The sequence below is a fragment of the Lissotriton helveticus genome, chromosome 12 (genome assembly GCF_964261635.1).
Source record: "Lissotriton helveticus chromosome 12, aLisHel1.1, whole genome shotgun sequence".
NCBI lineage: Eukaryota > Metazoa > Chordata > Amphibia > Caudata > Salamandridae > Lissotriton > Lissotriton helveticus.
In genome coordinates, this window is record NC_136073.1 from 809,115,195 (window position 1) to 809,140,183 (window position 24,989).

Sequence of the window (24,989 nt, forward strand, 5' to 3'; positions counted from 1 at the left end):
CAAGAGAGAGAGAAGTGGAAGGAAGACGGGTGTAGACCAAGACGTGAGGATGGTGTCATCTTGGGCCCAAATGGTATGCCTGTGTTACCCAGACACTTGCTTGGCACAATGGCGAGATTGATACATGAGGGATCACACATTGGTAGGGACGCCATGATTCTGGTATTCCAACAGACTTGGTATAGTAAAAAGTTCAGGAAGGTAGCAGAGTCCCTCTGCCAGAGGTGCCTGTCATGTCAAAAGATGAACCCAGGCAAGAGAACAATGGTGGAACTAGGGAAAATTGGGAGGTCAGCGGGTCCCCTTGTGAGAATACAAGTTGATTTCATCACCATGCCACGTTGTGAAGGGAAGCGTTATGTCCTTGTCATTGTCTGCCTATTTTCAAAGTGGGTGGAAGCTTACCCTACTCCCCAAAGTGACGCACTGACAGTAGCCAAGTGTTTACTGAAAGAACTGATACCTAGATTCGGGGTTCCAGTCACTATTGAATCAGATAAAGGCCGACATTTTCAGAATGAGGTGATCGACCAACTCTGTAAGGCATTTGGGATCTCGCAAAAACTCCACTGTGCATATCGACCAGAGGCATCTGGAGTAGTGGAACAAATAAACGGGACTATCAAAACAAGACTAGCGAAATTGTGTGATGCATCTGGCATGACCTGGGTAAAGGCCCTGCCTCTGGTTCTGATGGGACTCCGAAGTATTCCAGACCGAAAGACAGGCCTGAGCCCTCATGAAATCTTGATGGGAAGAGTGATGAGACAAGCATGGGTACCAGGAAGCAAATTGTTGAGTATTACTGATGATTTGGTGCTTGAATACTGCAAGAGATTAGGTGACCAAGTGCGTTATATCTCTCGCCAGATCGGAGAAGACGCCGTCGCCAATCCAACGACTCCTCTCCACAAACTGGTTCCCGGAGACTGGGTCAAAATAAAGAAGCATACTCGGTCAAGCTGCCTGGAACCGAGGTGGGGAGAGAAGCGCCAAGTGATCCTGGTAACGACCACAGCAGTGAAGTGTGCAGGAGTTCCCCATTGGATCCACGCCAGCCACACCCAGAAGGTACAACCCGACAAAGAGCCTGGAGAAGAAGACGGTCCAGCAGAGGGGCCTGCAGAAGCAAGACCAGAAGTAACTGACGACGTACAGCCCAGTACCAGTCAAGCTGAGGGGTCCGCAGACGTTGGTCCAGGAGTAGTTGATGACGAGCTACCAAGAGTCCAGCCTGCTGAAGAGTTCCCGAAAGCTGGTCCAGAAGTAGCTGATGACGAGCTGACAAGCATATGGCCAGATGAGTGGATACCATTGATTGACCTTACCGAAGACCCCATCCGAACAAGCGAACGAATTTTGAAAGGTAGAGAGTGGAATAGAGAGGAAAAGCAAGGCACAGGCGAAGAGCCTCAGGGTATTGAGATTCACATCAAAACTGAGGAAGGAGAAGGTCAGACAGGGACAGAACAAGTGATCGATACTCCTCCACTGACTCCTGATATCGAAAAGGGACAGATTAGACCTAGTAAAGAGATTCGAGCGGAAGAAAATCAAGAGAACGAAGTGCTCGAACAGGATCAGACAGGATTAGGAGAAAGGGTTCAGGAAACAGAAACAGGGACATTTGAAAAGCAAAAACAAAATTCTCCTGAACAAGGCCAGATTAGTAACCAGGCAGAAGAAATAGATGCAAGTCCTGGAACTAGTGAGATAGGAAGGGAAGAAGAAGCAGAATTGCCACAAACTAATGAAAATAAAAGGGCAAGAGAAGAGAACGAAGTCTCAGTGCCAACTAAAAGACTTAAGAAAAGAAAGCACATTGAGCCTGGATACATAAAGAAATTGAGACTGAGAATAAAAACGGTAGAAGAAAAACGTGCAGAAGAAAGGAGAAGTGCTCGCATAGCAGAACAACCAGAAGACACTTCCAAAAGAAGGAGTGATCGAATAAAAAGACAAAACAAAAAGTACAAGTCTCCTGAATGGACTCTCGTTTTGGAGGAATTTGAAGACCTTGATATAACTGACGAGAGCGACGGAGAACCAGTCGCTGAGTACTCTGCCGAAGAAGAAGACGAGCCACCATGAATTTGCACAAAGTAAGCTACTGGTGTAAAGACACAAAGAGGGGTCGAAAAACTTCTTCTGAGCCAAAATGTCTGATTCAAACGTGAATGGTAGACCTAGTTGCAGTCGTTGCAAAACATGCTGCAAGGTATGTGTATGTAGTATAGTTATAGTGATATTAATTTGGATAGGACTAACCGTTTTCATACCTTTTGCGGTGAGCAAAAATACTAATATTGACCCTACTGAGATTGTAAATACTGAGACTGAAGAACTAACAACACAAAGTGTAGCAAAACATGAGAGAGCACTCAGACAAACAAAACAAGACCTAGAAGCATCAGATGAGGGAGGACTACACTATCATGGAGTAAAGAATAAAACGCATTTAAATGTTTTCGCAAACTTGTTAATACACTATGTAGAAACTATGGAAATTGAAGATTGCTATGTCTGCATGAAGCTACCTACCTCTGTAGCTGAAGGCGTGACATACCATCACCTGCCCCTAACGAACAAGTTACTTACCTTCGGTAACGCTTTTTCTGGTAGATACTATATCTGCCTGTGGATTCCTCACCTTGTGAATATCCCCTTGCGTCAGCAACATTCGGAAATTCTTTTGTAGCTTCGCGCCGACGTGGATCCGGACGTCACAGAGGCACGGCATCGCACGCGACCTCGCTGACGTCACCGGCGCCTATAACAGGCCCACGCCGGCGTGATGACATCAGTTCCGCCCTTTTTTCCGTGCCATCGAGGCACACGGACGGACCGATGATAGTAGAAATATACACAGTATACGTAGTATAGAAACAAGGTAACACACACAGTGTGAAGCAAATGCAATAACAACATTTGAAATAAACATTTCCATGACAATAAAATAACACATCATAGAAACTCTGGCATAGAAGAGTGGACAACGGGGAGGCGGGTGGGTCAGTGAGGAATCCACAGGCAGATATAGTATCTACCAGAAAAAGCGTTACCGAAGGTAAGTAACTTGTTCTTCTGATAGATACATCTGCCGTGTGGATTCCTCACCTTGTGAATAGAGTCCCACAGCAGTCCCCACTCCCGGAGGAGGGTGTCCACTCTGCTATACCAGGAAATCTTGGAGGACAGAGCGCGCGAAGTGGCCGTCCCTCCTCACCTCGGTATCCAAGCAGTAGTGCTTCGCGAAAGTGTGGAGGGAGGCCCAAGTCGCGGCTCTGCAAATGTCCTCAACAGGTACACCTCTAGACAAAGCAGATGATGCAGACTTTGCTCTAGTCGAATGTGCTCTAATACCCTCTGGAGGGTCCTTACCAGCCAAAGAGTAGCAGATCTTAATGCAGAGCACGATCCACCTCGACAGAGTCCTCTTATGGACCGCTCTTCCTTTCTTGCAGCCAGCAAAGCCAACGAAGAGCTGGTCGTCCACTCGACAGTCTTTAGTCCTGTCCAAGTAAAAAGACACCGCCCTCTTGGGGTCAAGACGGTGTAATCTCTCCTCCTCCTTGGAAGGGTGAGGGGGAGGATAAAAGGTAGAAAGGGTAATGGATTGACCAAGGTGGAAAGGAGTCACCACCTTAGGCAGAAAAGCAGCCCTGGTCCTAAGAACCATTCGTTCAGCATGAATGGTCAGGAATGGGGGCTTGGAACTAAGAGCTTGAAGCTCACTTACCCTCCTTGCTGAGGTTATTGCAACGAGAAAAACCGTTTTCAAAGTCAGAAGCCTCATGGGACACTTGTGAAGAGGCTCAAAGGGAGCACCCATCAAAAATGTCAAAACTAGGTTCAAATCCCACTGAGGCACAACAAAGGGTGTAGGAGGGAACCTATTAGTAAGGCCCTTCAGAAACCTTAAAACAATGGGAGACTTAAAAAGAGAAGGCTGGTCAGGCATACAGATAAATGCCGACAGCGCAGACAGATATCCCTTCACCGTGGCAACAGCAAGCCCCTGCTGGGCCAGGGAAAGGGCAAACTGGAGCACATCAGATAAATGGGACCTCAAAGGGTCTATAGACTTCTCCCTGCACCAAACAACAAATTTAGACCACCTATAAGAATAGATGGACTTAGTGGAGTCACGCCTGGCCGACAAAATGACATCAACCACATCGTGAGGGAGAGAAAAAAAAATCAGGTTGCCCCGCTCAATCTCCAGGCATGAAGGTGTAAGGTCTGGAGGTGGGGGTGTAGAACCTGCCCCTCCATCTGAGAGAGGAGATCTGCCCTGTAAGGGAGACGGAGCGGCGGGTGAGAGGAGAGGTGGAGAAGGTCTGAATACCACACCCTTCTTGGCCAATCCGGGGCGATCAATATGACTTGGGCCCGGTCTTGGCGAATCTTCCTCAGACCCCGAGGAATCAAGGGTATGGGAGGAAACGCGTAAAGGAGCTGCGAGTTCCAACTCAACTGAAACGCGTCCCACAAGGCTCCTTGCATCGGATACTGGAGACTGCAGAATGACAGGCAGTGAGCATTCTCGTGAGTGGCGAACAGGTCCACCCGAGGTGTCCCCCACATCTGAAAGATGTCGTGAACCACCTCCGGGTGAAGCCTCCACTCGTGATCGGCAGAGAACTGCCGACTGAGACTGTCTGCACGAACGTTCAGAACCCCGGCCAGATGATTTGCCATCAGACAAATCTGATGGTCCTGAACCCAGGACCAGAGACGCAGAGCCTCTCTGCAGAGACACTGCGACCCCACTCCTCCCTGCTTGTTGATGTACCACATCGCGGTCGTGTTGTCCGTCAGGACCTGGACTGACTGACCGCGAAGGGAAGGGAGGAAGGCCTTGAGCGCCAAACGTATCGCCCGTAATTCTAGAAGGTTGATGTGAAGCAACCTTTCCTCTGGAGACCAAAGACCCTTGACCTCCAGGACTCCCAGATGAGCACCCCACCCGAGAGTGGATGCATCCGTTATCACTGTGGCCACCGCTGGAGGAAGTTGAAAAGGCTTTCCTTGTGACAGATTGCCTTCCACGCTCCACCAAGACAGATCCGCTGCAGCTTCCCTGGAGATCCTCACTGACTCCCCGAGATCTCCGTTGTGCTGATACCACTGCCTGCGGAGGCACCACTGGAGTGCCCTCATGTGCCAGCGTGCATGGTTGACCAACAGAATGCATGAAGCCATCAGACCGAGTAGGCGAAGGACCTTCAGGACTGGAACGACCGCTCCATTGTAAAATAAAGGAATCATCTCCCGTATGTCGCAAATTCTTTGAGGGGGAGGGAATGCACGACATACGGTTGAGTCCAGTACCGCACCTATGAACAGGTTGCGCTGTGAGGGCACCAGGTGAGACTTGGGTACATTTATCGAAAAACCCAACCTGTGCAACAACTGGGTTGTCTCTTGCAGATGATGGAGCACCTTCTCTGGCGACTCCGCTTTGATCAGCCAGTCGTCTAGATACGGAAATACATGAATCCCCGTTCTCCTGAGATGAGCTGCCACCACTGCCATCACCTTGGTGAAGACTCGAGGTGCAGTAGTAAGGCCAAACGGAAGGACCACAAACTGGTAATGCTGTGACCCAACCGTGAAACGGAGATACTTTCTGTGAGACTTCAAGATGGGAATATGAAAATACGCATCTTGCAAGTCGATCGACACCATCCAGTCCTCTTCCAACAGCGCCTGAAGAACCTGTGCAAGAGTGAGCATTTTTAACTTTTCCTGCTTCAGGTAAAGGTTCAAAATCCTGAGGTCCAGGATTGGCCGAAGTCTGCCATCTTTCTTGGGGATCAGGAAATACCGGGAGTAGCACCCCTGACCCCTTTCCTGCTCTGGAACCACCTCTATTGCACCCTTTCGAAATAATGCCAGGACTTCTTCCTGCAAGAGAAGCAGGTGGTCTTCTGAACAATAACCCTGGCAAGGAGGGTAATTGGGAGGGAATTCCTGGAAAGGAAGAGCATACCCATTCTCTACAAGATTGAGAACCCAAAGATCCGATGTTATAAATTCCCAATCTTGTAGAAAATGAGTAAGCCGACCCCCTACTGGGCCCACATGATCCGGAATGGCGGATCTAGGGCTGCTTTGCTGCGTTGGCCGGGGGTTGGGAAGGAGAGGAGGAGGAGGAGGAGTAGGAAGCTTGACGACCTCTAGGACGGGGTCTTTGTCTGCCTCTGTACGACTTGTACAGCGTGTTCTGCTGCTGCTGCTGAGGCTGCTGCTGCTGGAATGATCTGTAAGATCGAAAGGAAGATCAGCCAAATCCTCTGAAACGTCTTCCGGTAGTACCTCTGGATTGAAGGCCTAAAGATTTTGCAGTGGCCCTACTGTCCTTAAAACGTTCCAAGGCAGTATCAGCCTTCTTTCCAAACAGACCTGAACCATCAAAGGGTAAGTCCATTAAAGCAGACTGGACATCAGCAGAAAACTCTGAAGATTTGAGCCAAGCAGCTCTCCTAGTAGCCACAGAGGAACCCATGACTCTTGCCACCGAGTCTGCAGTGTCCAAACCACTCTGGATGACCTGTCTCGCAGCCGCTTGGGTGTCCGAGATTACTTCTTGAAAATCCCTCCTGTCATCCTCAGGAACCTTTGGAATGAGTTGTTTGACAGAGTCCATCAAAGCATGGATATATCTCCCCATCAAACACGTAGCATTGGTTGACTTCAATGCCATGCTGGCTGATGAAAAAACCTTTTTAGCATTTTGGTCCTGTTTCCTGGATTCCTTGTCTCCAGGAACCTGTGGAAATGCCCCAGCAGATTTTTTAGAACAGGCAGCCTGCACTACCAAACTCTCAGGAAGAGGATGCGTTGTTAAAAATGCAGGGTCATCCGGTGCAGCTCTATATCTTCTTGCCACCGTTCTAGAAACCGCTGGAGCAGTCAAGGGTTTCTTCCAGACCTCATAGACAGGTTCAGACAACGCCTCGTTGAATGGTAACATAGGCTCGATCACAGATGAGGGTGAATGAAGTACCTCAGTTAAAATATTGGGTTTATAATCAGCTGTAGGCAGAGTTATATTTAGTAAACTCGCTGCCTTCTTAATCACAGTGTGGTAAGGCACCACATCCTTAGATGGAGCATTCGATACAGAAGCCAACTCCCATTCAGGTGACAGTTCAAGACCACTGGCTTCACCTAACTCATCAAAGGGATCCTCAGAATCCTGTAATTCTCCTTCCTCAGTGTCAGAATACCCATATTTTTCCTCTTCTAAAAGTCTCTGGGCCTTTCCCCGAGACCTTTCTTTCACAATCGAAGTTAAAGGATTCGGAATCGACTCCGACGGGGTCGCTGCCGGCGTCGAGCCCGACGTCGGACGAGGCTTCTCGACACGAGGTCGGACAGAATCCTGCCTCGGAGTCACGGGTATCGGCGTCGATGGGATCGGCGTCGATGGAGCCGGCGTCGTGCGCTTCGGCGTCGACGACACCGGTGGTGTCGGAAAATGCCAATGCGGCGGTAGAGCCGGCATAAAGGGCATGAAGGGTGCAGGGGCATAAGCCTGCGGAACCCCTAGATTAAAGGCCATAGGACCCGTGGGACCAACAGGTGCACCAGACGGGAACATTGCCCTTGAATATACACCATACATGGCGTTCAGGAACTGGGAAGGATCCTGACCTGGAGTCGGAAACTCAGGATACGGACCTCTCGGATGTTCCCGGGGAGGCGGAGTCGATACGACGTCGACCTCTTCTTCGGGCGCCGGAGCCGGAGTCGATGAACCATCGGGTGCCGGAACTTCGGCTCCACCAGCCCCCTGCTCCTCACCTTCATCCTCCTGACCAGAAGGATTTGATGGAATTGGAGATTGGACCTGTTCCTGAGGCTCGGGTGAAACTGGATGCACAGCCTCTTCATGTTCCGACTCCGAAACCTCCACCTCTTTACACACGAGCTTGATCTGGGACTTTGGTTTCGAGCTAGAGTCCTTCCCAGAGTGATGACGTGACTCATGGGACTTCCTTCTGTGTTTCTTCTTCGAAGACTTCGAAGCGTGTGCTGATGATGACTCCGAGCGTGACCTCGAACGAGACCTCGACCTCGATCTCGACCTCGACCGACGAGATCGAGATTTTGACGACTTCTTAGCTTTTTTGCTCTTGAGTTTCGCCATAAGGAGCTTTGTCTCCCTCTCTCTTAAGGCTTTTGGAGTCATCTTCTTACAACAGGAACAGTCCTCGACATCGTGGTCCGAGCTCAAACACCATACACAGCATTCGTGGGGGTCGGTGATTGACATGGTCTTGCCACATTCACCGCAGGCTTTAAATCCCGTCTTCTTCGACGACATCTCGAAGAAAATGTAAGAAAGACACAATTACGAAGAAATAGTAACAAAGTTACTGGAAGCTACTACACGATCCCTGAAAACCGTTAGCGTCGACGACGCGGAAAAAAGGGAACTGATGTCATCACGCCGGCGTGGGCCTGTTATAGGCGCCGGTGACGTCAGCGAGGTCGCGTGCGATGCCGTGCCTCTGTGACGTCCGGATCCACGTCGGCGCGAAGCTACAAAAGAATTTCCGAATGTTGCTGACGCAAGGGGATATTCACAAGGTGAGGAATCCACACGGCAGATGTATCTATCAGAAATATGGAATTTCCTGTAGCATTTTAGCAAGCTTATTTTACAAAAGAGGACCCTTACAGTACTATTACTCTAACAATGACGTGATCTTTTCTGAACTCCCTATACGTGGGAACTTGAATCCTGTACATACTAAAAGTGACGTTACTCGCTATATGGGCGAATACTTCCTGACTATAGGTAATATAGACATAGGTGACGCACACAGAGATAACTTGACCTGTTCTTTGCGTGAGCAGGAAAAGATGTTCCTGAACATGGCAGAGAAGAGGAGAATAAAAATAAAAAGAAAGGCAGATGATGAAAAACAGAAAACGCCAAAATGGGCTGAGAACATGGAAGGCACCTCAAATGGTGGGGCGGGTCCTGCTCTGTTGCTGGATTTTGAAAAGAAAGGAAAGCTATGTCTTCACCGTGAGAAGACTAGCTACTATAATAACATTTTCATTGGTTCCAGTGAATGTGAACATAATTACAAGGTAATTGGAGGATGGGGTTTCAAAAATGGGTCAGAGCCTGTGTTTCCTGGAATTTATTATATATGTGGGGACAAGGCTTATTTTAAATTGCCGGATCACTGGTATGGAAGCTGCTACTTTGGCATTGTCTTCCCGAAAATATACCATGTGAACAAAGTTGCTGGAAGCAGTGAAAATACTAATGGGTTAGTGCGTAGTAAAAAAGAAAGCGTAGGTGAAATAATGGGTAGTATTTTCAGTGCACTGATACCTGGAGTGGGAGTGGTTCTGAACACTCACAGAATTTGCAAATTGTCCACTATAGTGGATGTGTTGTCTACTGACACAGCTCATGGATTTCTGCTGGTCAATACCGAAATGGTTGCGATCAGATCAATGGTTTTGCAAAACAGACTTGCTCTTGACACCTTATTAGCAAAAGAGGGCGGAGTCTGCCGGATGTTGAAGGCGCAACATTGTTGCACTTATATTCCGGACAAAAGTGTGCAGCTCAAGAGATATGTGAAAAACATTACTAATTTGGAAAGGGAACTCAAACCACTCGAGGTTGACAGTGCCTGGAAGAGACTGGTAGATGGTCTCTCAAATGTAGGTCATTGGTTTGCTAGCTTAGGTAAAAGCTTATTGTTTAAGGTACTGATGCCAATTGGAATTATAGGTCTTATCCTATTTTTCATATTTGTCTGTTGCAAATGTCGTAAACACACCGGAAAGCATCAAGTGAATGCAAGAGGAGTGAAACGAAGTGTGGATGAGCTTGAATTAGAGGAAATGAATAATCAGATATACAAAAAGGTAAAAAATTCTCACCCTACCAAAAATGAAAAAGAGAAGCTAAATCGGTTGTTGGAAGAGATAGAGATGTATAAGGTGTGAGAAGTTGGCATCTGGTTCCATTAAATTTTTTGTGATGATAGTAAATATCATCAAAGAGGAGATTGATAGAGCAAGCTTCGCATCGCGACTTGCTCGAGTCAAGAAACTCGCCCGTGTGTAATCAATTAATAAATTGTACGTCTTACTAATCTTTTATTTTTATATTCAAACGAGGTAGAGGAAGCTTGCGTATGTGTTTTCTAATACAACTAATCCATGTCTCTAAAACATGGCCGCCGCTTGAAAAGTGCTTCTGCGCATGCGTCAGTCACACTCACGTGACCTGACGTAGTTATAAGTTTTGGTGGGAAAGGGTGCGCATGCGTAATATAGAAGACATACCCTATGCACACACTTAGTAAGTAAAAAGGTCACTGTGTGGCCATTTCTAGTTTAACAATTAAGTGCAGAGAAACAACAACGCTCGTAAGTTTAACAATACTACTTGACTATTGGAACTTCTCATGGTTTTGGGCCCATCCGGGTTGGAATTATCACCGGAAGAGCGACCTCCTGGTCCAAGCACAACCGTTTAGAGCCCTGAAGATTCGCGTGATGCGATGAAACACGTGTCGGCTGGTTGTTTTCAAGCTGTGATACATTAAACAAGGAGGCCACGACGCTGTTGTCACCATATGTTAATTTATTTCCTCATTCGTATATCACTTTGTATCACATTGTTGTTTCTCTGCACTTAATTGTTAAACTAGAAATGGCCACACAGTGACCTTTTTACTTACTAAGTGTGTGCATAGGGTATGTCTTCTATTTTATTTTTGGATTAGGACAGTTCGCTGACCTCTCCATTGAGTGGTTACATGGTTGTCCCCTCGCCCAGTTGCACCATTATCTATTATTCTTTTCAAGTACTTCCATACTGGCAGTGCGCCCATTCTTTGACTTCCAAAAAACCATTTTCCCTTCTTGCGCATGCGTAATACACAGCTTTCGTGAATAACGTGGTAATGCTCTTGTGAGCGTGTATATGTTGCTAACATTTCAGTTGCATAGTATATTTTTATAATGATAAGTTTAAAGTACAAACCCAATGATGTGTTTACATACATTTATTTCTATGTATTAACTTGTTTTCGCTTACTTTTCATGTATCCTCGACTCGGAGGGGTGCTGGGCTGGGGAGTCCATCTTGGAGGGTATTTCTGCGCAAACTCGCCAGAAGTTGCTATGGCATTGAATTCAAGCCAAAGAAGGTTGATGCCAGAGCCACCCTGGGAAAGGGACACCTCACCGAGCGAAAGCATCATGATTATGCTCAATTGTAACCAAAATGTATTCTCTTCATTGTATTCTGTGCGTCTTTCTCATGGGAACCCCAATCTTGCTAGGCGGTACCCAGAGATGTAAATTAGGCCTCCAAATAGTCTATTCTGATTGGTGTGTTACCCAAAGCCTACCTTAGGACCAATCCAAATTGAGGGATTCTGACACTTTGCAACATTGGGGGGTTGTACACCGTCCCAGAACAGTATAACTACCCTGGGTTTACCTAGGGAAATTGTCCGACTTGTCTGGTTTAGCTGACCTGTCAATGACCCAATGCACTCAATAGGTGACTGAAGATACAGAGTACTGTGGAGCACTCTGTCCGAAAAGTTGACCATAGACTAAGGTTTTACTAAACCTTAAAGTGCTGGCGGAGCACTTTGCTGGGAGTTCGCTGACCCAATCGGGGTCTTGATCGATAGCTGCAGAGAGGGTGGAGCGCAGGCGTTGCTTCCGAACTGCGGGTGCTGGTCCTATCCTGAGGGTCCTGTCCGAGAGGTCCTGTCCTGATTCCTAATCTGAGGGTTTCCTGTCCTGTCCTGGGTGTCCATTCTGCACCTGCTGCCCTTTGAGGGATTCCTTCCTTGAGGGTTTCCTGTCCTTAACTGACCCGTGGCCAGGGTTTGGTTTTCACACCAGTCTAGGTAAATATTACCCAGAATCTCCTGAAACTGCACCTTCCTATATTTTCTGTCTTTTGCTTTAATAAAGACATACTCTGCATATGTTCATTTTCCATGCTTTTTTCTGCAACCATTTAATCATAAAGTCATTTGCATGTGTTCCATAACGTGTTCCTATGTTATCCTATCTGTTAGAAATTATATTTTGCATTGCAGTTTGTCATTTCCGGATATGGTCTAGAACCTCCTTACTTAAACTGTCTAAAGAACTTTTGCCTTAAAGCATAGCGTGTCTCTCTTCATAGAATCTCCTATAGCTACATGAATGTCCCGGACTCCTGTCTTATTTCCTTGAAATAATTCTAGAAATACTAGTCCTAATCAAAGCTTATCCCATCTTTAGTGATTCATCTTAAACGTTCTAAATTCCTGATCCCTCATTTAAGTGTGTCCTGATTTCATTAATCTATAGATGTTTGCTCTGACTTATTTGCTATTCAGCTATGTACTTTCTGTTATTCTGATTATCGATTGCTTAATTACTGTGAATTTGATGATTTCTGAATTTTACTAAATTAGATAAAGATTTTAAAACTTCCAGTTGTCCGTGGTCATTTTACAAAAGGTATTGAATATTATTTTGTTGGGTTTGTATTTTGCTGCCTTTCCTTTTACAGCTAGCTCCCTGATCCATGGTGGTCATAGGTACCCGTGTCGGTGGATGGTAAGTCGGGTACGCTGAGGAATAACGAAGGGAACTCACAAATATCTGATAGCAGAGCGTGAGGTCATCTGATCAATGTATATGGTGATTTGAAATATATGGGCCCGAAGCCAGAAGTGGCGAAATTATTGGTCGGGTGACCCGCGCGCTCTATCAATATAATATGGTATTGTATATTATGGGAGGTATGAGAAGGGTCTGTCATACGTATGGTATGTTATAGCCAGTCATTGTTTAGTATGCTATAACCCGGCACTGTAGATTATAGTATGACCTGTCAATGTATAGTGTGGTATGGTATGGCTTTTCATTGTATAGTACGGAATGGTATGGTGACGCCCATCCTGTATGGCATGGTATGGCCTCTCATTGTATAGTATGGTATGGTATATTATGGCCGGTCATTGTATAGTATGGTATGACCTGTCATTCTATATTATATTATGAAATGGTTTGTCATTGTATAGTACGGTATGGCCTGTCATTGTATATTATATTATTATATGGTGTGTCATTGTACAGTATGGTATGGCCTGCGATTGTATAGTATGATGTGTTATAGCCTGTCAATGTTTAGTATGGTATGACCTGTCACTGAATAGTATGGTAAGGTACAGTATGACCTGCCATTGTAAGGGTATGGAATGGCCTGTAGTATAGTATAGTATGGTATGGCCTGTCAATGTATTGTAAGGTATGGTATTGTATTGTATTTTATGGTAGGGTATCATATAGTATGGCCTGGCATTTGTATAGTATTATAGGATATGGCCTGTCATTATACAGTATGGTATGGTGTGTTATTGTGCAGTGTGGTATGGCCTGCCATGCTATGGTTTAGTATGGTCTGTCATAGTACAGTATGGTATGTTATAGCCTGTCATTGTTTAGTATGGTATGGCCTGTCACTGCATGATATGGTATGGTAAGGCATGATCTGTCATTGTATGGGTATGGAATGGCCTGTCAATGTATTGTAAGTTATGGTATCACCTGTCATTGTATAGTATGGTATGTCCTATCGTTGTATAGTATGGTATGTAATTGTATGGTATGGCATTTAAGGGTAGGGTATCATATGGTATGGCCTGTCATTTGTATAGTATAGCCTGTCATTGTGTAGTTTGGTATGATAGGCTTATCGTATGGTATGGCCTATCATTTTATAATATGGTATGGCCTGTTATTGTATTTGGTATGGTATGCCACTGTATAGTGGCAGACCCGGGAGCAGAAGTCGGCCCCGGACCAGGGTTCAATTCCCGACGCGGCAGGGTCGTGGACTTGGGTCAGCGGACTCGATAATTCTCGCTTCGGTGCTTACTCTAATCAGCGGTTCCACTCGGCAACTCTGGGCATTAGCTTGCCTAATCTCCACAACGGCCCCATCAATTCCGGGGATGCCTGGCTCCACCTTGGGGACTCCCAGCAGGGACCATCCCACAGGGAAAGCCAGGACGGGTTCCCCAGAGTTATACAGCGCCAGGAAACCTATGGATGGGTAGCAGTGCGCTTTACAAGCTCAAATACATTTACATATAGTAAGGTATAGTATGGTCTGTAAGTATATAGTATGTTATTGTATAGCCTGTCGTTGCAAAGTATGGTATGGCCTTTCATTGTATAATATGGCATGGGCTGTTATTGTATTTGCTATGTCATTGCATAGTAAGGTACAGTATGGTCTAAAATTATATAGTATGTTGTTGTATAGCCTGTCGTTCTATGGTATGGTAAAGTAGGGAATTGCATGTCACTGAATTGTATCGCTGCTCCTTGTGTACTATATTATGGTATGGCATTGTATAGTATGGTATGGCCTGTAATCGTATGATGTGGTAATCTTTGTTACAATGTACACATCAAGCAACAGGAGGAAGCGCAATACGAGCGGCCAAACAAGCAAAAAAGTGTTTTACAATATAATGTTCTTTTCATGCTAGAATGCCCTATCCAACACTTAACCCCTTCCATGCGTGCGTCGGCCAACGGCCGTCGCAAGCACTACCTTCGTAGTGCTGCGCACGTCCGTTGGCATACGCGGCCCCGCCCACTACTTTAAACTGCCACACCGCGGCGGAATTGCCGCCACGGTTAATTGTGCAAACAAACTAATTTAAAACAAGCCCTGTTTCTTTACATTCAACATTTTAATCACACCAAAGACATACAATAAATCATGAAACTCGCACCAAAAAGCGCTTTGTTACAAACTAAACAACTGACGAAGCAATAGCCCAAAGCCATTAATATATTCTGAAATCATTGTTAAAAGCAATGCTAACAACATGTGGTAAGCTCGTGTCGTTATGCTACACCAAAGAGTCGAAGGGGAGGGGATGAAAGTATAATGGAATGAATAAAGGAAATAGACTGGTGAAAGCAGCAGCGTAGAGCAAAACCAGGAGAAATGCAATCGAAACAAGCATTAGAAATGGAATAGGTCTCGCACATTTTCTTGAGTTAGAGCTATTGACATAGCTCAAGATCTACCAGACAGAAATTGCCACTTTGCAGGTGCCGAACAGAGCATTGTCTCGTGAAAACGGCCCGAAAGCCTAAAACGACGTTGATAGCCTACAAAACAAGCATTTACAATGCAATGGTTTTGCCTTTGTTAAAGTTAGAGCTATTGGCATTGCTCTTGACATTATTTTTATTTATGTTTTTTTTTAACATAAATAAATGGCATTGTCATTTACAATGCCACTAGCTTTATCTCTCGCAAATGACACACACAAACACACACAGAGCTAACAGGGATTGGTGGGAGGGGGGCGTACTTCTTGCTTGCTTTAGGGCTGTTACTTCGGGGACGCAGTGCACGCTCTTGCCTGCTGCCTGCTGCCACCGGGACACGACAACAGGCAGGGAGAGGACAGGCTGGGAGAGGGCAGGGAGGGGACAGGCTGGGAGAGGGGAGGGAGGGGACAGGCTGGGAGAGGGCAGGTTGGGAGAGGGCAGGCTGGAAGTGGACAAGCTGGGAGAGGACAGGCTGGGAAAGGTCATGGAGGGGACAGGCTGGAAGTGGACAGGCTGGAAGAGGACATGCTGGGAAAGGGCAGGGAGGGGACAGGCTGGGAGAGGGCAGGCTGGGAGTGGACAGGCTGGGAAAGGGCAGGGAGGGGACAGGCTGGGAGAGGGCAGGCTGGGAGTGGGCAGGCCGCGAGAGGACAGGCTGCGAGAGGGCAGGCTGCGAGAGGGCAGGCTGCGAGAGGGCAGGCTGGGAGAGGGCAGGCTGGGAGAGGGCAGGCTGGGAGAGGGCAGGCTGGGAGAGGGCAGGCTGGGAGAGGGCAGGCTGGGAGTGGACAGGCTGCGAGAGGACAGGCTGCGAGAGGGCAGGCTGCGAGAGGGCAGGCTGCGAGAGGGCAGGCTGGGAGAGGGCAGGCTGGGTGACGGCAGGCTGGGAGAGGACAGGCTGGGAAGCAGAGAGGGTCTTACCTGAGAAGTCTGCCAGCGCGGAGCTCTCCGGGGCGCAGAGCAGCAGCAGGGCCCAGCAGAGGAAGTTCAGAAGAGCAAGCAGACGAGCACAGAATTCGGGGCAAGCAAGCAGGGCAAGGGAAGCAAGCAGGGACGGGGAAGCAAGCAGTGACGGAGAAGTGGCAGAAAAAGCAAGCAGAGAGATCAAGAAATCTGGGACAGGGCAGGATTAGAGGCATGCAGGCAGCAACCTAGCAAGCAAGCAGGGTCAGGGAGGTTCAGAGAAAGAAAGCAAGCAAAGACAGAGCAAGGAATCTGGGACAAGCAAGCAGGAACAAGTGAAACAATGAGGGTCAGAGGGAATCAGCGAAAGAAAAGAGGGACAGGGGAGGCTCACAGGACTCAAACAACGGACAGAGGAAGTCAGAAAAGCAGGCTGGGACAGGGCACAGAATTTGGGGCAAGCATGCAGGCACCAAAGATTTGTTAAAGAGTAGATACAACATGAATCAGGCAAGAGCCAGGCAGCACAGCTTCCATCCAGGACACCGGTAGCATCTGATCTCCTGGACTGGAACCCGTGGGAAGAAAAGTAGGAACATTCTAAGCCTCGCTTTGCCACGCTCTAATACATTAAAGTAACAATACAACATTGACCAAGAATTCTTAGCGAACAAAGTACAGACATGCCCTTGGCCATCATAAAAACACACTGCACCAAGTGCAGACCTCAGCAGGGTCATTGCACTCCTACAATAAATAAAATGAAAATCAATTATGAGGCATCATAAAACCACATAAGGCTGAATGCAAACCCGAACTCAATCATCGCAAACTCACAATAATCCAGGCACAGACAGATCTGACCCTAACCATTGCGAGTAAGCAATAACCAAAGTACAAAAACCAGCCTGGACGTCATAATAACACAACAGAACAAGTGCAGACATGAGCCTTGGTCACAGCATTGTCACACAATGCAGATCAGAGCTTGATCATAAAAGAAACCAAATTACAACACCAAGTTACGATCTGGTAAAAATCTGCTCATATCCCATAACAAGTTACATATAGATGAGAGGCCGATAACATCGCGTCCAAATTTAAGGAAACCAAGAACATGGCTGTGCAATGCTTCGAAAACAAATGCTAAATCAAAGAAACCAAATTACAACACCAAGTTACGATCTGGTAAAAATCTGCTCATATCCCATAACAAGGTACATATAGATGAGAGGCCGATAACATCGCGTCCAAATTTAAGGAAACCAAGAACATGGCTGTGCAATGCTTCGAAAACAAATGCTAAATCAAAACTGTATTATCTTTCTCTATAGCATTTCAAATATTCGACATGCTGTTACATGTTTATCCATTTTAGGTTTTGCTGAAACTCTCACTTAAAGGGCCCCCCATCATTTTAAACTACAGAGCTCTCGCGTTTTTTGGGTCCAAGCATGAGTAGCTCACCGAGTGCAAGATTTCGTTTTCTCTCGCCTCCCTCCTCTCGGGGTCTCTCTCTCTCTTGCTCTCTCTCTCCTGCCCAGCACTTTAACAGCGTTACAGGAGAGGCGACCTGTGACCGGCGACCGGTGAGACTACGTCACGACACCCCATCTTCTCCTGTCTCGCGCTTCTGCCACCCCTTCTCTTTCGTGTTCTCCCCCATGCCTTCCTTGCCCCTTCTCCCCTTCACGAATATCCCACATTATCCCTGGCATCTCTTTACGGTTCCCCCTCACATTTTCCCTGTACTCTGCCATTTTCTTTCCAATGTCCTCTCCCGAATGCACTGCCCCCATCTCTCTGCCCCATACCACGTCCCCTGTCCCCACACTAGCACCATTAAAACTAGTCCTGCACTCCGCTGCCCGTCTCAACATCAGTACAAGGAAATTTGACTGTATCTCTTCTGTCCTGATAGCACTAACAATGGCTGCACACATATGTAAATGCAAGACCTAGCTTGACAAGTGCAATGGAATTACATATGGATATTGCAGACTAAGTAGCACAATTATGCTAAGTGAAGGAAGGAAAGATCTACTGGGGAAATCATCCGTAGTCTTGAACACATACAAGAAAAGATTCACAGGTGAAAATAGACAGGTACCAACTCAGAGTCAGGGTCCTGTCTGGAGCACTCTTTATGCAGCCATGTTAGTGCAGGTAAGAGCAGTGGGGCGGGGTGGGGTTGGGGGGATTCGACAGATGACCACGAGGTGTGGGCCACAGGGCAATCTTCTACAATATCTCAGTGGCGGCCACTGTGCTCATCTGCCATTTGAGAGACGACTTAAGAGGGAGATGTTGTGCCACAAAGAAGGGACAATGGCATTTCCTGTTGACTTATAGTACCCTGACGAGGTGTTGAAGCGCTTTTCAACGAGTCTCAAGCTACTCCGGAACCCAAAAGGATTAGTAGTGGATTGGTATAGGGAACTATGACAGAGAGAGTGAAGAGATAGGATACTATGAGAGAGAGAATGAAGAGATAGGATAATGTATCCTATCTCTTCACTCTCTCTCTCATAGTTCCCTATACCAATCCACCACTAATCTTTTTGGGTTCCAGAGTAGCTTGATACTCGCTGAAAAGCGCTTCAACACCTCGTCAGGGTACTATAAGTCAACAGACAAAGGCCATTGTGGTGTAGGGTGATGGCAGGACAGAGTAAAGCTTTTGAGAGAGTATTTCTTTTCCTTATACAATAGTATTAATATAATATATAGATACTTGATTACATAGTAAGGGAATATATGTGTAAAAAATATAATATATTGAGATTTGTGTGGGTTTTTTTGTGGAGTAGTGAGGAAATATTGATGTAGTGGTTTTCTGTGCAAGATTTGTATGTGCAGTACTGCTGATGAGTGGTGGTTGAATAGTACGGGGTAGTGATGTGTTTACTGGAAGAGTATGTTGGTGTGAAGAATATTCTGAGAGGGAGCACATATTTTAATCTAAACTTAACACGAGGGAGCCTTACCCTAAAGTAAGGGATTTGGTTTTGCAACATGCTTTATGCAGTGGGTTTTAAAGAAGTTATGTGCCTTCGCCAGAAACGTTTTCTCTTAAATCATTATGTGTGGGTCTCACACTAAAATACCATTCCCTGGGGCCATTGACATTGAGAGTTTTGTGACATTGAATTCGGACCCTGCTGAGTGTTTTCATTAAGATACATTTGGCCGTGATCGGAGGCTCGGCTCGCATTTAGAAAATTGACACTTTTTGCTAACAACGCGCAGCATGCTGATTGGGCGCAAAATGATTCCCACTTGAGACCTATACAATTTTTTTGCAGACTGGATTTCTTTATCCATAGCATTCCTGATCTGTGCAGCTTCTTTCTGATATAATTTCAAGCCTGGCAGTCGCCCTCCTCCCCCGCTGCAGTTCTGCATTGTTGAGTGATGAAGTAACTGCGGGATTGGGGGTTGAGGGGGGTGGCAGGGGGTAGTGCTGGGTTTAGAGGAAGAGGGGCTGTGCGTCCTGGCAGCCTTCCAGTTCTCCACTGGAATCTTAATTTAAGTCCGTTCGGTTAAATCCCCGGTCCCCATGAGGCCGGGGTTGGCAGAGGGCGTTGCTTGGAGAGGGAAGCTTGTCTGAGGAGAAATCCGTGGCGCAGTTAGAACGCTGAATAATGTCCACGTCAGAAGACCCGGCTACAGGATTCTCACTCTGGGAGGGCCCTGAAAACATCTAGGAGGGCCATGAAAATGAGTGGGGGAAGCTGGCAAAAATCAACAAAGGCTTACGAGATACAAGGAGGGGGGGGGAGAGCGGGAGGGGGGCGGGAACGGCCACGGGAGAGCGGGAGGGGGGCGGGAACGGCCACACACTGACGGGAGAGCGGGAGGGGGGCGGGAACGGCCACACACTGACGGGGGGGCGGGAAACGAACCAACAGCGGGAGGGGGGACAGGAAAGGGAAGACTCACCTGGACTTCCTCGGCCGGCGGTCGGCCGCAACGAGCCCGAAAAAACGCCCCGCCCACCGAGTGAACACGTCTACATGACGTGAGCAGAAAGGGAAAAATTCTTGGGAACGCCCCCGAATCTGGTCCGGCCTTTGACGGACAGATCCGGCTCCCAATGGCTAGCCTCCATTTATGGAGCTAGCCAATGGGAGGAGGGGGCGGATACCCGACCCCACATAGAGAGATATCGAGATATCATTAGATTTTGCTAGCGCATGCGTACTTCGTACGCATTGCGTAGGCAAAACCTAATAAAAAGGCAGATTAGGATGACCAGGAGGAAGTTCGGATGTATTGGGATGGCCAACATAAGCATACAATGAGTGAAATCGCCTGGGTGTGATCCAAGCAAACAAAGGCGGGAGACTCAGACCCAATGCAGCAATAAAAACCCTGTATTTCTAAATGGCACAACAACGAACAAATGGCATTTCATGGGCATGCCAAAAGCCGATAGAGGAGATAACAACAGGCCTTGCAGACAGCGCAAGTGCGCTGCCTAGGCTCAACCTAAAAAAGACACACTTTACGAAGTGCTGCAAGTAGAAGAAAAAAACAGTCAGAGACAGAAAGCGGAATCAGCGAAGGTACACTCCTAAAAACACTGAAGCTCCGGAGACAGGGGAAGACACAAAACAAAGTGAAACCATCACACACTGACCAAATGGGAGTCAGCAAATTCGACTGACAATTAACCCAACCAATGCTAAACAATGCGACGGTTCTAAGCCCCTTGTAAGTAAACAAAATGTCCTGCAAGCAACAGTGAATGCACTGTCTTAGATGACACCAAAAAACACTGTCAGCATAAAAATCTCAATAAATCGGCTAGTCAAATAACCTTGATAACAATGTCAGGTTAACAACCCCGATAAACAGCTAGCCTAACGACCCACATATGACTGTCTGCCTAATCACACAATACAACTGCAGTTTTAACAAACAAATTAACACTGATAGCCTATCAACTCAAATAACGTATTAACAACTACTAAACACTGCCTGCATAAAAATCGCAAGAACACGGCAACCTAAATAAAAAACAGAACAATGCTGAACTAACATCTTCAAAAACACAGCCAATTTAATAGCCCACACTCAGTCTAACAACCATGATAACTCTGCTATTTTAGCAATCACTTTAACACTGCATGCCTGAGAAACCTAATAACAATGTTCACCTGACACCCCTGATAATACTGCCAGTGTAACAACTCCAACAATAATATTTTGGAATAAGAATTATAATAACACCATCAGCCAACATCTCCAATACAACTGACAACCATGATAAGTATAAACCCTAACAACCTCAATAACACTGCCAATAAGTAAGCCTAACAACACTGTCAGCTTAACATCTCTGATAACACTGACAGACTAACACACCCAATGAAATTGTCATCATATTAACACGGATAATGCTAACAGTCTAACTTCCTACATCAACCTAACAAGGCCCGCTAACAACCCTGATAACAGTTTCAGCGTTACCTACCACAAAACATACGGCCATATTAACAAGCCAACAAACACCATTAGCTTTGCACCCTCTATAAGACTGGCAGGGTAACAACTCCGATAACACTGTCAGATTACCAACCTTATTAAAGCTGCCAGGAACATTCAGAGCCCAACAGTGCACAAAATACTACCAGCGCACAAAGCCCCATTACCAAGAGCCTGATGTATGAACAGAAAATTGCAAGCTATGATCTGCAGTTTTCACACCAAATGGTTTATGTACACAAAGGTCCCACTACAAAATGTCCAATCGTAGAGCGTCACAGAATGGCCTTCCTAATGAATATTAATTAGCCACATCACAATTTCTGACCCAAACTGATAGGCTGCAAATAAGCCATTTAAAGCCTACAACAAACAGTAGGCCTCAGCGCCTGCAACAGTTTTTGCATTCCTAAATAGGAAACACCTTTTAGGTCTCGGCTACAGATTTAGCTGTCTGTTGAAGACCTATTGCTTCCAATACATTGCATATACTTAAAGTTGGCTTTTGCTTAGCCCCCTGCTCATGACTGAACGTTTTTTTTGTCCCTCTCAGGTCCCTGCTCTTGATTCAATGTTTTTCATTTGTATTCCTATAATTGTCCCACCCAAGAACAGTTCAGCCTCACAGTGTTCTGATTGGATGAGTTGAATACTGCCGCTGGTGACTTGAGGGGATTCTTTTTTCCATGCGAAAGCCCTCGCCACCTTGCATACTCTTCATTTACTACTTATATGAAGCTTAATGCCACCAAAACATAATTCCTGCTGTTTGTCAAGTACAACAAGGAACAATAGTCTGTGCTTCCTGGAGCAGAGGATTTGAAAGGGTTGGGTTATTATGTCCTTATATGATGCCATACCTTACTGGCTTTGAGACATCATCTGAAACTTTGCTAGACTCTTCTTGTGGGACATTCCTCTCAGGGGGCACCACTTTTCTCACCAACTCCAGGACATCCATATTTGGGGGTAACCAACTGGAGGGTCTCCTGTAATGGAAGAAAGTAGAGATATGTAACTTCCAACAATGAAACTAGAATAAATTGCACTGTGCTGCTACAGGTACACATCTTGCCAACGGGACAACACCCAGCAGGGGTGAAAGGAACCCACAAGACCGGGGCAGATTCATGTACCAGCTCTCAAAAGAGGGTAGGGTCATGGTACAGACACCTAGTAAAGGGGGCATATGCACAAACAAGCATTTGCAAAGCAATAGGTCTCGCATTATGAAAGTTTGAGCTATTGGTCTTGTAAATGACAATTTTTTATTTATGTGTTGATTTTGAAAATAGCTAAATTAATAGCTTTGTCATTTTCAATGCCAATAGTTCTAACTTTCGCACATGTGACGACTATAGCATTTGTAATGCAACATGTTTTGTATTTGCGTGACTTAGATGTATTGATATTACAAATAGCAACGGCTTTTAATTTTTTTAAATAATTAATACTTAAATAAAAGTGATTGTAATTTATATTGGCAATAGCTTAAACTTTTGTAAATAACGTTTGTGAAGATTATGTTCAGTGTATTTTATTGTGATGAAAATCCAAGAACAGAAGTGAAATAACATCATTTTGTGACATTTGTAATAAAGCTTGAAACATTGAGAGAACATAATTGAACCAGTTGTTGTTGAATGGTTGCACAGATTGATGCTGTGATGTCGCGGAGTGATGCTGTGGTGGTGCTGAGTGATGCTGGGATTGCGCTGAGTGGTGCTGTGGTGGTGCTGAGTGGAGCTGTGGTGGTGCTGAGTGATGCTGTGGTGGTGCTGAGTGATGCTGTGGTGGTGCTGAGTGATGCTGTGGTGCTGCTGAGTGATGCTGTGGTGGTGCTGCTGAGTTCTCTCTGCAACTGCACTCTGCAACTGCACTCTGCAACTGCACTCTGCACTCTGAATCTGCACTCTGCAGTCTGAATCTGCACTCTGAATCTGCACTCTGAATCTGCACTCTGAATCTGCACTCTGAATCTGCACTCTGCACTCTGAATCTGCACTCTGAATCTGCACTCTGAATCTGCACTCACAATCTACACTCACAATCTACACTCTGCACTCACAATCTGCACTCTGAATCTGCACTCTGAATCTGCACTCTGAATCTGCACTCTGAATCTGCACTCTGCACTCACAATCTGCACTCTGAATCTACACTCTGCATTCACAATCTGCACTCTGAATCTGCACTCTGAATCTGCACTCTGAATCTGCACTCTGCACTCTGAATCTGCACTCTGAATCTGCACTCTGCACTCTGAATCTGCACTCTGAATCTGCAATCTGCACTCTGCACTCTTAATCTGCACTCTGGACTCTGAATCTGCACTTTGAATCTGCACTCTGCACTTTGAATCTGCACTCTGCACTTTGAATCTGAACTCTGCACTCTGAATCTGCACTCTGCACTCTGAATCTGCACTCTGAACTCTGAATCTGCGCTCTGAATCTGCACTCTGCACTCACAATCTGCACTCTGAATCTGCACTCTGCACTCTGAATCTGCACCTTGAATCTGCACTCTGCACTCTGAATCTGCACTCTGCACTCTGAATCTGCACTCTGCACTCTGAATCTGCACTCTGCACTCACAATCTGCACTCTGCACTCACAATCTGCACTCTGCACTCACAATCTGCACTCTGCACTCTGAATCTGCACTCTGCACTCTGCACTCTGAATCTGCACTCTGCACTCACAATCTGCACTCTGCACTCACAATCTGCACTCTGCACTCACAATCTGCACTCTGCACTCACAATCTGCACTCTGCACTCACAATCTGCACTCTGAATCTGCACTCTGCACTCTGAATCTGCACTCTGAATGTGCACTCTGCACTCTGAATCTGCACTCTGAATCTGCACTCTGCACTCTGAATCTGCACTCTGAACTCTGAATCTGCACTCTGCACTCTGAATCTGCACTCACAATCTGCACTCTGCACTCACAATCTGCACTCACAATCTGCACTCTGAATCTGCACTCTGCACTCTGAATCTGCACCTTGAATCTGCACTCTGCACTCTGAATCTGCACTCTGAATCTGCACTCTGCACTCTGAATCTGCACTCTGAATCTGCACTCTGCACTCTGAATCTGCACTCTGAATCTGCACTCTGCACTCACAATCTGCACTCTGAATCTGCACTCTGCACTCTGAATCTGCACTCTGCACTCTGAATCTGCACTCTGCACTCTGAATCTGCACTCTGCACTCACAATCTGCACTCTGCACTCAGAATCTGCACTCTGCGCTCACAATCTGCACTCTGAATCTGCACTCTGAATCTGCACTCTGAATCTGCACTCTGAATCTGCACTCTGAATCTGCACTCTGAATCTGCACTCTGCACTCTGAATCTGCACTCTGAATCTGCACTCTGAATCTGCACTCTGAATCTGCACTCTGCACTCTGAATCTGCCCTCTGAATCTGCACTCTGCACTCTGA

General features: G+C 46.4%; 1 protein-coding gene across 2 annotated transcripts in view; it reads right to left on the reverse strand.

The window, feature by feature from the left end:
• Positions 1-24,989, reverse strand: part of RUSC1 (RUN and SH3 domain containing 1) — a 210,664-nt gene that overhangs the window by 21,845 nt on the left and 163,830 nt on the right. For both annotated transcript variants that reach the window (XM_078669581.1, XM_078669580.1), the window contains one exon: positions 22,392-22,520. In XM_078669581.1, the coding sequence (XP_078525707.1) occupies positions 22,392-22,520 (129 nt within the window). The remainder of the gene's footprint in view (positions 1-22,391; positions 22,521-24,989) is intronic.